The sequence below is a fragment of the Canis lupus genome, chromosome 2, assembly GCF_011100685.1.
Source record: "Canis lupus familiaris isolate Mischka breed German Shepherd chromosome 2, alternate assembly UU_Cfam_GSD_1.0, whole genome shotgun sequence".
NCBI classification, from domain to species: Eukaryota; Metazoa; Chordata; class Mammalia; order Carnivora; family Canidae; genus Canis; species Canis lupus.
In genome coordinates, this window is record NC_049223.1 from 77532762 (window position 1) to 77548018 (window position 15257).

At 37.0% G+C, this 15257-nt stretch overlaps 1 protein-coding gene across 14 annotated transcripts in view; it reads left to right on the top strand.

Annotated features, from left to right (window-relative positions):
- EIF4G3 (eukaryotic translation initiation factor 4 gamma 3) overlaps nucleotides 1-15257 on the top strand; it is a 330614-nt gene that overhangs the window by 312853 nt on the left and 2504 nt on the right. For all 14 annotated transcript variants that reach the window (XM_038531720.1, XM_038531722.1, XM_038531709.1 and 11 more), the window contains 4 exons: nucleotides 91-189; nucleotides 7439-7585; nucleotides 12605-12686; nucleotides 14738-14884. In XM_038531720.1, the coding sequence (XP_038387648.1) occupies nucleotides 91-189; nucleotides 7439-7585; nucleotides 12605-12686; nucleotides 14738-14884 (475 nt within the window). The remainder of the gene's footprint in view (nucleotides 1-90; nucleotides 190-7438; nucleotides 7586-12604; nucleotides 12687-14737; nucleotides 14885-15257) is intronic.

A 15257-nucleotide genomic window follows, 5' to 3' on the forward strand; every position in this document is an offset into this window, starting at 1 on the left:
ACTCCTTTTCTTCTTTCTCCTCTTCCTCCTCTTCTGCCTTCTTCTTCTGACAATGTAAAAGTAAATGGATTGGACTTATTTCTTTTTTAGAGCCATAAGAAAGTGGGAGCCTTATGGAGGGAGGCTGACCTCACCTGGAAGGACTTTTTACCAGAAGGGGAAGATGTACATAATTTTCTCTTGGAGCAGGTAAGTAAGAACAAGGTTTATACCTTCCTATTTAATAGTGGTTGGTCCGTTTCATAGAAGAAATGAAGGTAATTTTATTAGTAGTTCAGTCATTAAAATTAGACCAAAATAAGAATAATGGTTAAGATGTCATCTTAAATCCATGCTTTAGGGCCACTCCAACTATTCACTCATTATATGGATAGATAAAAAATAAAATTTAGGATTTAGCCAGGGGAATCCCTGGGTGGCTTAGCAGTTTATCGTCTGCCTTTGGCTCAGGGCGTGATGCTGGAGACTTGGGATTGAGTCCCACATCGGGCTTCCCGCATGGGGCCTGCTTCTCCCTCTGCCTGTGTCTCTGCCTCTCTCTCTCTCTCTCTCTCTCTCTCTCTCTCTCATAAATAAATAAAATATTTTAAAAAAAAATCCCACAAAGAAAACTTCAGACCCAGTTTTCATTGTTGAATTCTACCAAAGAGAAATAATACCAGTTCTGCAAAGAATTCTCTACCAATTCTTCCAGAAAATTGAAGAGGAAAGATTACTTGCCAACTCAATTCTATGAGGCCAGCATTACTCTGATAATAAAACCAAAGACATTTTAAGAAAAAACTATAAACCAATATTTTTAATAAATGCAGAGAAAAGTTTCTCAACAAAATTTGCACAGTTCTGGAGCACCTGGGTGACTCAGTGGTTGAGCATCTGCCTTTGGCTCAGGGCATAATCCTGGGGACTGGAATCAAGTCCTACATCTGGCTCCCTGTCGGGAGCTTGCTTCTCCCGTTGCCTATGTCTCTGCCTCTCTCTGTGTGTCTCATGAATAAATAAATAAAATTTTAAAAAACTTGCACAGGTCAAGTCCAACAATATATTAAAATATGAACCCATCACAACTGAGTAACATCACAGAAATATTATGTTATAACATTCAAAAATCAGAGTGTATGGAAGATGAAGGAGTAAGCAGCTCCAGAATTACACCCTCCACTGAAACAACTATTGAGCTAGCAAGATGTGTTAGAATCCGCTGTTTTGGAATTGTGGAGTTTGGTCAAACATGCGCTACCAACACCAGGGGGATGCTTGATGAAAAAGAAATCGAGTAACCTTGACATTTTGTATAGAAGCTGTTAGCTCCTAGCACTGTGGTAGACAGCTGGGGAGATGGTATTGCAGCTTTCTGGTACCAGGTTGAGAAATAAAAACCTTATCCTCCAAAGACAGTGCTGTGCCTTTTAATCTGCCTGGCAGTTTACTGAGGGTCTAGTGCAGGGCCCAGCCATTGTTTTAACTACTCAGGCCAAAGTAGTTTCCTGAGTGGTATCTGTCAAAGAATTTAAAGATACAGAGACATTTGTCTGTGGTTCCACCAACCCCCACCTCACCCCGCCCCACATTTTTCTCATTGGATTCATGCATTTGCTGAAATCTCTGCAAGGTCATTGGTTGTCTGGGGAGATAATGGATCAGAGACTGTAATGACCACACACAGGAAGGAATATAGTCTTTGTCTAAAAGTCAATAAACAGATGACTGCAACACTGAAAATCCCTCAAGAAGGGAGAGATCTGATATCCAGAGATATATATTATGATATTCAAAGTGTCTGGTTGCCAAAAAAAATTTACGACACATATAAAGAAACAGGAAAATATGGCTCATTCACAAGAAAGAAGAAATTGAAGGACACCTGTGTGGCTCAGTGGTTGAGTGCCTGCCTGCGTCACAGGTTGTGATCCTGGGGTCCTGGGATGATTCCTGCATCAGGCTCACTGCGGGGAGCCTGTGTCTCTACCTCTCTCTGTGTTCGCTCATGAATAAATAAATAAAATCTTAAGAAAGAAAGAAGAAAAGAAAAAAAATTTAAAAAAAGAAAAAAAAAAGAAAGAAGAAAAGAAGAAATTGACAGGAAGCATCCCTGAAGAAGCCTAAATATTAAACATACCAGACAAATAATTTAAATTAACTGCCTTTAATATGCTCAAATTGCTGAGGGAATCATGCACAAAGAGCTAAAGGAAATCAGAAGAATGATGTATGATCAAATTTAAAGAGGTAGAAATTACAAAAGTGAACCAAATAGAAATTCTGGAACTAAAAGTTGTAGTAGCTAAAACGAAAAGTAGAAGATTCCAATAATAGATCTGATCAAGCAGAAGGAAGAACCAACAGCCTTGAATATGGAGTAGTTAAAATCTCTGAGTCAGTCAGGGATCACTGATTTAACACTAACTTGCTGCATGAAAATCCATCTTTAATTTTTGAAATGGAATTTCTCGTTTTTTTATATGAAACTATGAGTATCGATGAATTGTTTAAATAAAAAAAATCCCCATAGTTTATTTTTAAGTAAACTTTATAATAATACATATTGGAAAATTATTTCATTAACCATACAAAGGAGCCTTTAAAAGAATTGCTCAGTTTGAGGAGCAGATACGAAAACCAATCAAGAAAAATGAACAGTACCTGGGGGCCTATGGGATACCGTCAAGCATACCAACATGGACATTAGAGAGTCCCAGAAGAGAGAAAGTGGACAGGAAGGACAGAAAAAATATCTGAAGACATAACAGGCAATAACTTCCCAAATTTGGGGATCCCTGGGTAGCTCAGAGGTTTGGCGCCTGCCTTTGGCCCAGGGCGTGATTCTGGAGTCCCGGGATCGAGTCCCACATCAGGTTCCCTGCATAGAGCCTGCTTCTCCCTCTGCCTGTGGTCTCTGCCTCTCTCTCTCTCTCTCTCTCTCTCTCTCTCTCTGTCTCTCATGAATGAATAAATAAAATCTTAAAAAAAAAAAAAAACTTTCCAAATTTGCTCACAGATAGGAATCTACATAACCAGGAAATTCAGTGAACTCTTAAGTTAGATAAACTCAATGAGATTTACTCCAAGTATATTACAATGAAACTTTTGAATGATAAAGACCAAAAAAATTTTTTTGAAAGCAGCTAGAAAGAAGTGACTTGTCCTATACAAAGAATCCTCAATAAGATCAGCAGCCAGGTTTTCATCAGAAATCCTAAAGGTCAGAAGATACTGGAATGGTCTATTTAAGAAACTTAATAACTTTTGGTGCACCTGGGTTGCTCAGTCAGTTAAGTGTCTGACTTTGGCTCAGGTCTTGATCTCAAGTCCTGGAATCGAGCCCCAATTTGGACTCTGTATTGACTGGGGAGTCTGCTTCTCCCTCTCCCTCTCTCATTCTCCCTGCTTGTGCGGTCTCTCTCAAATGGATAAATAAGATCTTTAAAAAAAAATTTTTTTAAGAAATTTAATAACTTTAAACCAAGAATTTTACATATGGCAAAATATCTTTTAAAAATGAAGAGGAAGTAAAGACATTTCCAGATTCAAAAGCTAAGTGAGTTTGTCACCAGGAGACCTGCCCTACAGGAAATGCTGAAGTAAGTCTTTCAAGCTGAAACAAGAGGACACTAGACAGTAACCCCAAGCTATATGAAGAAATAAAGATCACTACTAGTAAAAGTAACTACATAGGTAAATATAAAAGCAAGTATTACTGCGTTTTTGGTTTGTAGCTTCTCTTTTTTGTTTCTATATTGTTTTAAAAGGCAAATCCATAAAATAATAATTATAAATATGTATAAACAGACACACATGTATAAAGATGTAATTTATTAAGATAACATAAAGATGATTTCTTACACAATTCCCATATGACCCAGCAATTCCACTTCTAGGTATATATCCAGAAATAAGAAAACATATGGCACCTGGGTTTCAAATAATCGTGGATTCAGGTTCCAGTCTTGTACCATGGCCTGTGACTCTGAGCAAATTACCTGATTTCTCTAAGCCTCAGATTCGTCACCTAGGAAATGTTAATAATAAACATAATAAATGATCAAATAAATTTTAATAATGTTGTAGAATTTTATGAGGATTAAATAAGATAATGTTTAAGAAGCACTGAGCACAGAAAAGTAATCAATTATACATATGATTGTTACTAATAAAAATGTTTAAAGGGCAATTAGGAAAACGAGGTTTTAGAAAACCTGGTCTTCTCTATCCTTACTTTTCAACTTTTTTCTAAAATACTTGATTCACTGCCCTTTCTCTGGGATCTCTAGTACGTTCTGCAAGTAGTGATGAGCTGATCCATAAATTTGAAGCCCAGCCTTCTAGGCTCCAGAAAGTTCAGATAACTTACACAGAAACACAGGGGTTCTGAGAAGCAGTAGTGGGGACAGGATAAGTTAAACTGGTATTCGATGTAGCTGCTCTAATCTAGAATAAATATGGAAAATGTTTCAAGATTTTGAAAAATTGATTTCCTATTATTAAGAGAACTTATCGCCATCATCTTATGCTTTTGTGTGAACATGAAGTGTGGAGGTAGGGTATTTATTAATTTATCAACATTGAGTCAGAGAAATTAGAATACTGAAGCGTGTTCCTAATACTTTATAGGAAAATATTATTTTAAAATGCTACATAAATGGTAAAGACAAAACCGTAGAATGCATTTTTTCCCCCCACAAAATTCAAGGTAGTTTTTCCTTTGTGGATCTGGGGATAGCATAAGAATACATCAAAGTCTTCAAAGATATTAGAGAAAAGCTGTTGCTAATAATCTTTAATATTTTAATCTATGGCTTTTGCATAGTGAAATTTCATTAAGCAAAGCATACTTCTTTATCACATTGCCTTATACCCTTGAAAATTACTAGTGATTTTGATTATTGTTTTTAACTATCCCTCAAGAATTGAACAACTATGGCATGATTTCTGTTTTTTATATTTAGTATATATGTACAATCATAATTTTATGTACATGTGTCAGAATGGCATAAAAATCATCAGATTTTCAAGTATTACTTTTTAGCAATTGAGGTGAAATTCGTGTAACATCCAGTTAACCATTTCAAAGTATATGATTCAGTGGCATTTAGTATATTCACAATGTTGTACAACTATCACCCAAAATATTTTGTTTTAAAGATTTTATTTATTTATTTGACAAGAGAGAGAGTGAGCGAATGAGCGTGCATAGCAGGGGGATCAGGAGAGGGAGAAGCAGACTCCTCGTAGAGCTGGGAGCCCAATGTGGTGCTGTAATTCAGGACCCTGAGATCATGATGTGAGCTGAAGGTAGATGCTTAACTGACTGAACCACCCAGGTGCCCCCTCCCAAAAATACTCTTATTGCAAAAGAATTGTTAAAAGTTTAGTCATCAGGGCAGCCCGGGGTGTGATCCTGGAGACCCAGGATCAAGTCCCACGTTGGGCTCCCTCTAATGGAGCTTGCTTCTCCCTCTGCCTGTGTCTCTGCCTCTCTCTGTGTGTGTCTCTCATGAATAAATAAATAAAATCTTTAAAAAAAAAAAAGTTTAGTCATCAGAAGTTTTCTTTGTACAACAGCATTATATAATTGGAGATTTTAAAAAATTTTTTACAGGGGGGCAGGTAGTTATTCTCTATCAAATGAAGAGAAAGTTCTTGGGTTGCCCCTCCTTAGATGTGCCTTGTAGTTAGATAGTATTCAATTCAGGATTAAATTACCTCCTAGAAAATAGAGTATGTCAAATATGTGTAGTTTTTTTGTCCACATGTTAGTACTGTGGGGGCAACTATAATGCTTATTATAGTACTAGTATGTACTTACTGGCATAGGGATCATAAAAGAAGCTCAGATTGGTATATGAGCAGCACATTGTTAGGCAGTAGAAACAGTGCCTGATCTTGCTAGTATGGGGCTTTTCCCTTCTAGGTTAGTGAGTAGCTCTATGAGGCGTATGCTCCTAGAGCCCTATTGGTGCCTAGTGAGTTGCATATTCTTAGTGCAGTGAGTGCTTAGAACTGGCTGAGTTTGGTGGTGGTATTCCCATCTTAGAATAAGTCCTCCTGGTAGAGGTAGTAGCTGAGTCAGAATTGAACTCCATCCCCCACTCCCATCCCCATCTCTGACTCTAGTGTCAGTGTATCTGTACCTCTTGTGGAGGCCTTAGCACTTAAATACATGGTAGAGCAAGCCACTGTTCTGGGAGAATTTGAAAGTGTGTACACTTGTTTTTATGCTTTCCAGGGTCATCGTCATAGATGTGAGACAACAGCAAGATAATCCTTATCAACTACTTAAGAACAAAGTGAGAGTAGCCTTGGACTACCAGTATCTGAGGACAGGAGACGTGAAGCCAGTGCTTCTTTTTTTGCTTTTATTAAACATTTATTTATTCATAAGAGATACAGAGAGAGAGGCAGAGACATAGGTAGAGGGAGAAGCAGGCTCCCTGCAGGGAGCCTTATGCGAGACTCTATCCCAGGACCCCAGGATCATGGCCTGAACTGAAGGCAGATGCTCAACCACTGAGCCACCGAGGCATCCCAAAGCCACTGCTTCTTATAGGGCTGCAGAGCTCCTCATGTGTGTTCAGTGAGCTTCTTAGGGGTGCTCTGAAGGCTGACGCAAAGGCATTTCTGCATTGGGTTTGACCCTCACAGGCCATGACAATGTGGTTCATTGCAGTGACTACATATTTACAGTCTTTCTCCATACCAGCATATTCAGTCCTTTGGAATTGAATGAGTTTTGTGGGAAAAAGATCTTTTGTGCAATACTTATAAAACCCTTTGTTTTTGTTGTCCTTCTTACAATTCACTGGTTGTTGAGGAATTTTATAATATGACATCATTTCTCTGACTTGGATTCAGAATGGTCAGGAGGTGTTTGAAGGACTTAACCAAATTTAGAATTTTGACAGCTGTTCTGTGGTAGTACTGATTGATAAACCATTGTCTACAGAAGGAGTTAAATTGAACTGTTAATATTCCCTGCCATAGGGATACCTGGGTGGCTCAGCGGTTTAGCACCTGCCTTCGGCTCAGGGTGTGATCCTGGAGTCCCGGGATCGAGTCCCACATCGGGCTCCCTGCATAGAGCCTGCTTCTCCCTCTGCCTGTGTCTCTGCCTCTCTTCTCTCATGAATAAATATGTAAATTCTTTAAAAAATAAAAATAAATATTCCCAGCCATAGAGTTATGTCACTGCTAAGAGCATGACTGAGGATTTGGAGTGATCATAGCCACAGAGATAATTTTAGGGGTCTTGGTGGTTTGTTGTTTTTAAAGAGAATTAAGATAGACTATATAAAAAGTTGGAGAAGTATTCAGAAAAATAGCAGAGTGAGAATCTTTCAGATATCCCATGTAAAATAGAACATATAGCCCATGACTGTGTTTTCCTCTGAGTGTTACTAATACTGATTTATATTAATACAGATAACATTTTATGTTTCAGAAGTTGGACTTTATAGAGTCTGATAGTTCCTGTTCCTCTGAAGCACTTTCAAAAAAAGAACTCTCTGCTGAAGAGCTATATAAGCGACTCGAGAAACTCATTATTGAGGACAAGGCGAATGATGAACAGATCTTTGACTGGGTAGAGGTATAGAGATTATGTCACTTTCCCTGATATTTCTATAAGAACAGTTTTTATGGGATCCCTTTCATTCACATTGACAGGCACACCTCAGAGATAGTGTGGGCTCGGTTCTAGTATATGTGCTGCCGAAGCGAGCACTGTGGGCTCGGTTCTAGACCACAATAAAGTTAATATGCAAGTCAAATTAATTTTTTGTTTTCTCAGTGCATAAAACAGTTATATTCACACAATACCATAGTCTATTAAGTCTGTAATAACATTATATCTTTAAAAATGTACATAATATCTTAAAGAAAAGTACTGTATTGCTAAAAATTGCTAACCATCATCTGAGCTTTCAGTGTCATAATTGCTGATCACAGATCATTGTAACAAATACAATAATAATTTAAAAGTTTGAAATAAAAAATAAATAAATAAATAAATAAATAAAAGTTTGAAATACTGTGAAAATTACCCAGACACACAAACAAGTGAGCAAATACTGTTAGAAAAATGGTGATGATAGAATTCCTTGATTCAGGGTTGCCATAAACCTTCAATTTGTGAAAAACACAGTATTGAAGTATGATAAAGCGAAGCACAATAAAACAAGGTATGCCTATATCTTCCCTTTCACTTCGTAGGAGTATTTAACCTTAATGAAGCTAGTTATTTTTTCATATATGTGTATTTAAAACTATAAGGGTTTGTTGTTGTTTTTTTAATTTAAATTCATATAGTGTGTTTAGTTTCAGAGGCGGAGGTCAGTGATTCATCAGTCTTATATAATACCTAGTGTTCATTATGTCACATGTCCTCCTTAATGTCCATAACCCAGTGACCCCATCCCCCCATCCACCTCCCCTCCAACAACCCTCAGTTTGTTTCCTATGGTTAAGAGTCTCTTGTGGTTTGTCTCCCTCTCTGATTTCATCTTGTTTTATTTTTTTCCCTCTCTTCCCCTATGATCCTCTGTTGTTTCTTAAATTCCACATATGAGTGAGATCATATGATAATTGCTGGGTTGTAGGGTAGCTCTATTTTCAACTCTTTGAGGAACCTCCATGCTGTTTTCTGGAGTGGCTACACCAGGTTGCATTCCCACTAACAGTGTAAGAGGGTTCCCCTTTCTTCACATCCTTGCCAACATCTTTTCCTGACTTGTTAATTTTAGCCATTCTGACTGGTGTGAGGTAATATCCCATTGTGGTTTTTCTTTTTTCCTTTTTTTTTCCATTGTGATTTTGTATATAGCTTTATTTTTTTAAGATTTGCAGTCTTTTATAAGGTCAAGTAAAACTAGTCAAAACAGAAGCCACTTTTCTGGGTCTCATTAGTCTCATATACCCTACATTTTACTATTCAGAAAATATATACTTTTTTCTAAATGTACCTGCATTTTAAGTACTATTCTGGATGAAATTAATAAATAATATGTAATTATTATGAATTATATTGACTTTCATTTTCATACTAATTCTCCCTTCTGAAAATTTTATACTTTATCTTTCTTGTGGATTCTATTGATCATGTCTCTTTTTAATCTGCTACCATATTTTTTTAGTGGTTGTTCTTTATGTATGTTTTATTTGTATATATTTTCCATGGAATCATATAATCAAGTTGAAAGAAAGTCATGGAGGGTTAATCTCTTGGATAAATCCTTTTTTGTAGTCCTTGTAATTTTTTTTTTTTTAATTTTATTTACTTATTCATGAGAGACACACAGAGAGGCAGAGACAGGAGAAGCAGGCTCCGTGCAAGGAGCCTGATACGGGACTCGATCCCGGGACTCCTTGAGCCAAACGCTGATGCTCAACTGCTGAAACACCCAGGCATGCTGGGTTGTTATTTTTTTTTATCCAGTCTCAGATGTTGAGAAGTAATGAAGCTTCTGATAATTAGGGTTTTTTTTCTTAATATGATTTCCTCCATGTCTATTCTGGATAATAAGTCTATGCTGTCACCTAGTTGGGAATCTTAATTAATTGTAATAGTTTATCATTATATCCCTGTCTCCCTTTCTAGATTCTTTCACCCTTTCTTGAAATTTTCCTATCCAGAAACATAGTCTGGATTTTTAGTATCCCTCTCACAAGTGACCTCTGCAAATTGAGCATGATTGCTGGAGGTGATGCAACACTGTGGAGTTAGGCAGTGCTGTTCCATTTCTTGTTTTGGACTCTGAGCTTCTGGCAGGCTTACCACACTGAACTCAAATTGCTCTTTCAGTCATCTAGTACCCATTCTTTTATGTTCTATAATTTAGTCATTTCTCCCATCTAGAACTTTAATGCATTTGGTTTTTGAACCAGAATGGGGCTTTTAAAGATTTTTTTAAAATTTTAGTTGACAGAGTGCATGCACAAGCAGGGGGAGCAGCAGGCATAGGAAGAGGGAGAAGCAGACTCCCAGCTGAGCAGGGAACCCAATGTGGGCTCGATCCCAGGATCCTGGGGTCATGACCTGAACCAAAGGCAGACACTTAACTGGCTGACCTACCCAGGCTCCCTGAGATGGGGCTTTAAAAAATTATTTCTGCTTGTGTTCATCTTCCTAAATTAGATGCAAGTTTGTGTCTTTTGGAACATTTTAGATTCTGACTTTGGTCATAAAATTCCCTTGCCATCTTTTTCATTTTGTATCCTCTTTGCATTTCATTAACAGCCAACTTTATCCTAATTCAAGTTATGGGCAAGAATGTGTGTGAATGGGGCAAAGTAGCTTCCTTTCAGGGACAAGATCCCACCCCTACCCCCACGGACACTTCCAGCTGTTAACCTGTTTATTATTTTACATCATTCTACTGTCTTATTTCATCTTTTCACCTTGCCCACAAGCGGACAGCTACCATTACATAATTTGTCAAAGGCCTTGCTGAAGTCCAGGAAATATACACTTATACCCATCTGAGCTACCATATACTAATCAAATCCGAAAAGGAAAGGTTAGTTTAGCATCACTTGTTTTTCGTGTGCTTACGTATTCCTCTTCGTGTAACCATCTCTTTCCTAAGACTTTTAAGCCAGTTGAGTGATAGTTTATTGTAGGATTTAGCACAGAATCAGCATCAGCCTTTCCGGTATGCTACTGTATGCCTTACTTTCTGTTTTAGAAATACAGTCAGCCTTTACATGTTTAGCATTATTAGTATTGTAAAATGATGCTATTTTCACCTCTTCATGTTAGGTCCACTTTCTTATGTCAGTTATGTCTGCCTATCCTGGGCCAACATTTATTCTCCTTGCAGAGAAGAAAAAGGGTAAATTTCACTGAATATAGATTATACTAATAAAGATGACTTAGGAAAGAGAAAACAGAAATGCAACAGTGGCTGAGCTTCACAGTACATGAGGATATCTGTTGCTTTGTGTTGGTACCAGTATTATGTAAATCTGAGTTTGCTTGCTCAACAGACCCATCTTCCCTCTTGTTCTTGCCCAGTTTTGTTAAGATCTTTGCTTAATCTGTAGTGTTTTAGACACTATTCTTCAGGCCTGTTCTATTCTTAAATATTAGAATGAAAATATTTAGCTTTATTTGGTAGAAGCAATGTGTAGTTTGTTTCTTTATAGAAGAAACAGTCAAAAGGTTTGGAAGTGGTACTTATCTAATTATTTTTAGCTAATTTGTTCAATTTTTTCAGACTCTACTTGAAATCTAAGTATCTGGGAGTTTCAGGTGATACTCATTACTTGAAATAGCTCTAACCTATCTATAAAGTCTTATTGTACCAAAAAGTAATGGTATGTTTTTATTCTTCGTAAACAATTATTCAGACTTTGCAAAAGTAATTGGTCTGGGTCTAGACCAACCTGGCTTCAGTCTAAATTTTTTTTTTTTTTTTTTTTTTTTACAAAGTATAAACCAGCAATTGGCTATAACACATAAATCATCAGATCTTTTATACAGGACTCTTGCCCCATCCTATCCCCATCCTCAGCTGTTAGCAGTGACACCACATGTTTCTATTCTTTTGGAAAAGATTGGTAAGGAAACCTCTTACTGTAACATAGTCCTCTGTGCAGTGCTGCTTGTGTCCTGCAGAGCTGGCTGTCTGACATGTTAACCCCTCTTAACTCTGCTCTTACCACATGATGCTTAAGTTTAGGTATTCAACAAAGAGAGAGCTGCTAGTTGATCTGTGTCAGTTTTAAAATTCATAAATATTTAACTGATCTCCAAATATCTTTGAAGTCCTTAGCTTTCTAACACAGGTTTATAATGACATCTTAAGTTTTTTCCTGGCCAGTCATTTTAAGGCTGACCCTTTCAGTGGAAAATACTATGCTGTGCTATTAAAAGAAGCTGAGACAAGCATTAATTCTGTTCACAGGCATGAAGAACATACACTTTGAAAAGTATTTGAAATACCTGCCTAGTAAATGTCTCCTTTTGTTTGTGTTTACCTTTTGTTGTTCATCTGGTTTATTATGGCATTTTATAGCAAGATCTTTCTTTTTTTTTTAAGAAGATGTCAAGAGAAACTAAAAAATCTGAGACCCATTTACTCTATTTTTCATATCTCTAAATATATTTTTTCTGCCATCCTTAGAAAAGACTAACATCTTCCTCACCACCACCTGAAGGAATTGAGACAATGCTTGAGTTTAATCTCTAATTCACATTAAAATCAAGATGAAGAAGCAACGTTAGCACATCTAAAAATAGTTGCACACTAATCAGAAAAAAATAGTCTTTAAAACACACTTTGGTGAGATCATCTTAATAAAAGTTATTTATGGAGGAAGAAAAATGTTTTTAAATGGTTATACTTCCAAATGCATAGTACACAGCACTGTATAATTGATTGAGCAAGGTATAGGCAGTAGTAAGCTCTCTGAAAACTAAATGCTGCTATTTAGAATATTTTCAGAACTGATGGTAGCTCTAGTGCTAGATGAGGCGTGGTTTAGGAGAAATCACTTCTGATGTGCAAGGGTACATCAATATGTACCCTTTTTAATATTTTAAAAAAGTTTAAATATTCCATTTAATATTTTAAAAAAGTTTAAATATTCCATTTACTTTTGATTTCAGGCTAATCTAGATGAAAGCCAGATGAGTTCACCTACATTCCTTAGAGCTTTAATGACAGCCGTTTGTAAAGCAGCTATTATAGGTAAGTAACAGTTCTGAAGGCAACTCTTAACATCTGAAATCCCTAGTATGTTAACTGCTGATGATATGGGTCAGAGTTTATATTGTCTTCAAAATTTGCCCTGTGAAACTTATTTTCTATGCAAATGGATACCATTTCTGTCTACAATGCCTGGCTATCTCAAGCAGGAGCATAAATAGCTACTGTGCCTTTAGAAAGCCCAGATCTGAGCAGCTACTGAATGCCTTGTGTTCTTCAATTGAGCAGAAAGCGGGTACATGTCTCTTAGGTTGTTTCCTACTCTGTTGGATGTGGCTTTACCTTTGCCTTTAACCTCCAGTATGCAGAGCCCCCTCCGTCTTCCTTTAAGGAGTTACAGTGAATGGGTTGAATATTCTTAACCTAAATATCCGTGAAGGACTCATCGTCTCAACAGAAAGGTTATTTTATATAAAAACATATATGAGGAAAGAAAACACCAGTTGCTTCTTTTGCTTTATGTTGACCTTGGATGATAAGACAATGTCATTGAATGTTAATCAAATAGGTGAATAGGATTAGGGTTGGTAGAAACCCTAAGTATTTAAGCTGCATACAGCATTTAACAATATTGAATGAGATCATCCACCTAGCTTCAGATAAAAATTCACATTTCTATCACTGCTGTGGGAGAAAAAGTCCAATCTGCTCAAAAATTGTTCAGAATTTCAGGCCTATCATCATTTTAGAAGATAGCTTCAGAATTATAATTTAAGTGTTTTGTCAGATGAATGTTTTTTCACTGTTAGGTCTTTAATGAAGTGTAAATAACAAGCTAAAAGAAAGTCATCGTTCCAGCATCGTTGGACCTGTAAGACTAATGGTTTTGGTCTTTTTGGAGTTTTTTGTTTTTTAAAGATTTATTTTAGAGAGATTGAGCAAGGGCGAGCAAGGGAAATGGCAGAGGGAGAGGGACATGTGGACTCTGTGCTGAGTGCAGAGACTAATGAGGGCCTTGAACTCACAACCCTGAAATCATGACCTGAGCTGAAATCAAGAGTTGAACACTCAACCAACTGAGCTACTCAGGTCCCCTGTAAGACTTGTGTTTTAAAATCACAGTTATAGGGACATCTGAGAGGTTCAGTCAGTTAAGTGTCCTGACTCTTGATTTCAGTTCAGGTTATGACCTCAGAGTCCTGAGATTGAGCCCAGTGTTTGTTCCTCACTCAGCGGGGAGTCTACTTGAGATTCTCTCTATCTCCCTCTGCCCCCCACCTGCACACATGCTCACACTCACTGTCTCTCTAAAAATAAATATTTAAAAATAAAGTCACAGTTGGAAAGTATAAAAGCTTTTTATTTTTTTTTTTAAACTTTATTTATTTATTCATAGAGACACACACAGAGAGAGAGGCAAAGACACAGGCAGAGGGAGAAGCAGGCTCCACGCAGGGAGCCCGACATGGGACTTGATCCAGGGTCTCCAGGATCACGCCCCGGGCTGCAGGCGGCGCTAAACCGCTGCGCCACCGGAGCTACCTAAAAGCTGCTTTTTAAAACAAGATTGTGTCACACTACTAACTTACAGAGGAAATAAAACCTCATGCTCCTTGGCACTGAGGATACTTTCCTCAGCCTCTTTGTACTGTGCCTTTTTACCCCAAAGGGCCTAGATTTTACATGTTGTCTGCAACTGTCACTGTTAGTCCTTGCCCTCTTGGTAATGATAAAATGATTCTCTTTTACCCTTCTGAAAAGATGAGCATGAACTCTCACTTTAATTTCCTTTTTAATATTTCTTTTGTAGTTTGGAATGTCACAAACCACTATCCCTGTTTTAGTATGATTAAAGATAAAGAATTGGGTGTGCTCATTTTGAGGAAACACAGCACTCAAAATACATATAATATTTTTATTATTTCAAGGAGAATATCCCATTAATTTCAGAATATCTTAGATTTCAAAATCTTTTCCTTGGACCCCCTTGCTTCTGCTTTCCTTATAGTCACATGTCTTATCAACTCAGAAAATTTAAAAAGGATGTGTGTTAACTCTTTAAATGTAATGCTTAGTTCTTGTGTCACTTGTAGCCGACTGTTCTACCTTCCGAGTGGACACTGCTGTTATCAAGCAAAGAGTGCCGATCTTACTCAAGTACCTAGACTCAGATACAGAGAAGGAACTGCAAGCACTTTATGCACTACAAGCATCAATAGTAAAACTTGATCAACCTGCCAGTAAGTTTACCTTTTCTTTTTATTTTATTTTCTTTTTATTTTTTATTTTTTTAAGTTTACCTTTTCTTTATCCCAACCAGTGGGTGAGATTTACCCAAGCCAAGACTTCAGGGATGCTGTGATGGGTTTTGAACAGCGAATATAGAAAAATCACTGCTAACGAAACTCAGATTACCAACAACTTTAATAAACTTGAATTTTTTATGTACTTGACTTTTATAAGAAAACTAGTTTATATTAGAGACTTAATCCTCTCCTAGGGCAAGTCTGCCTAAGTGATGGAAATGTATGGTGTAATATATACATTGATCACTTGAATGTGGCTATTACGACTAAGGAGCTTAATTTTAAATATTATTTAATTAAAATTTTT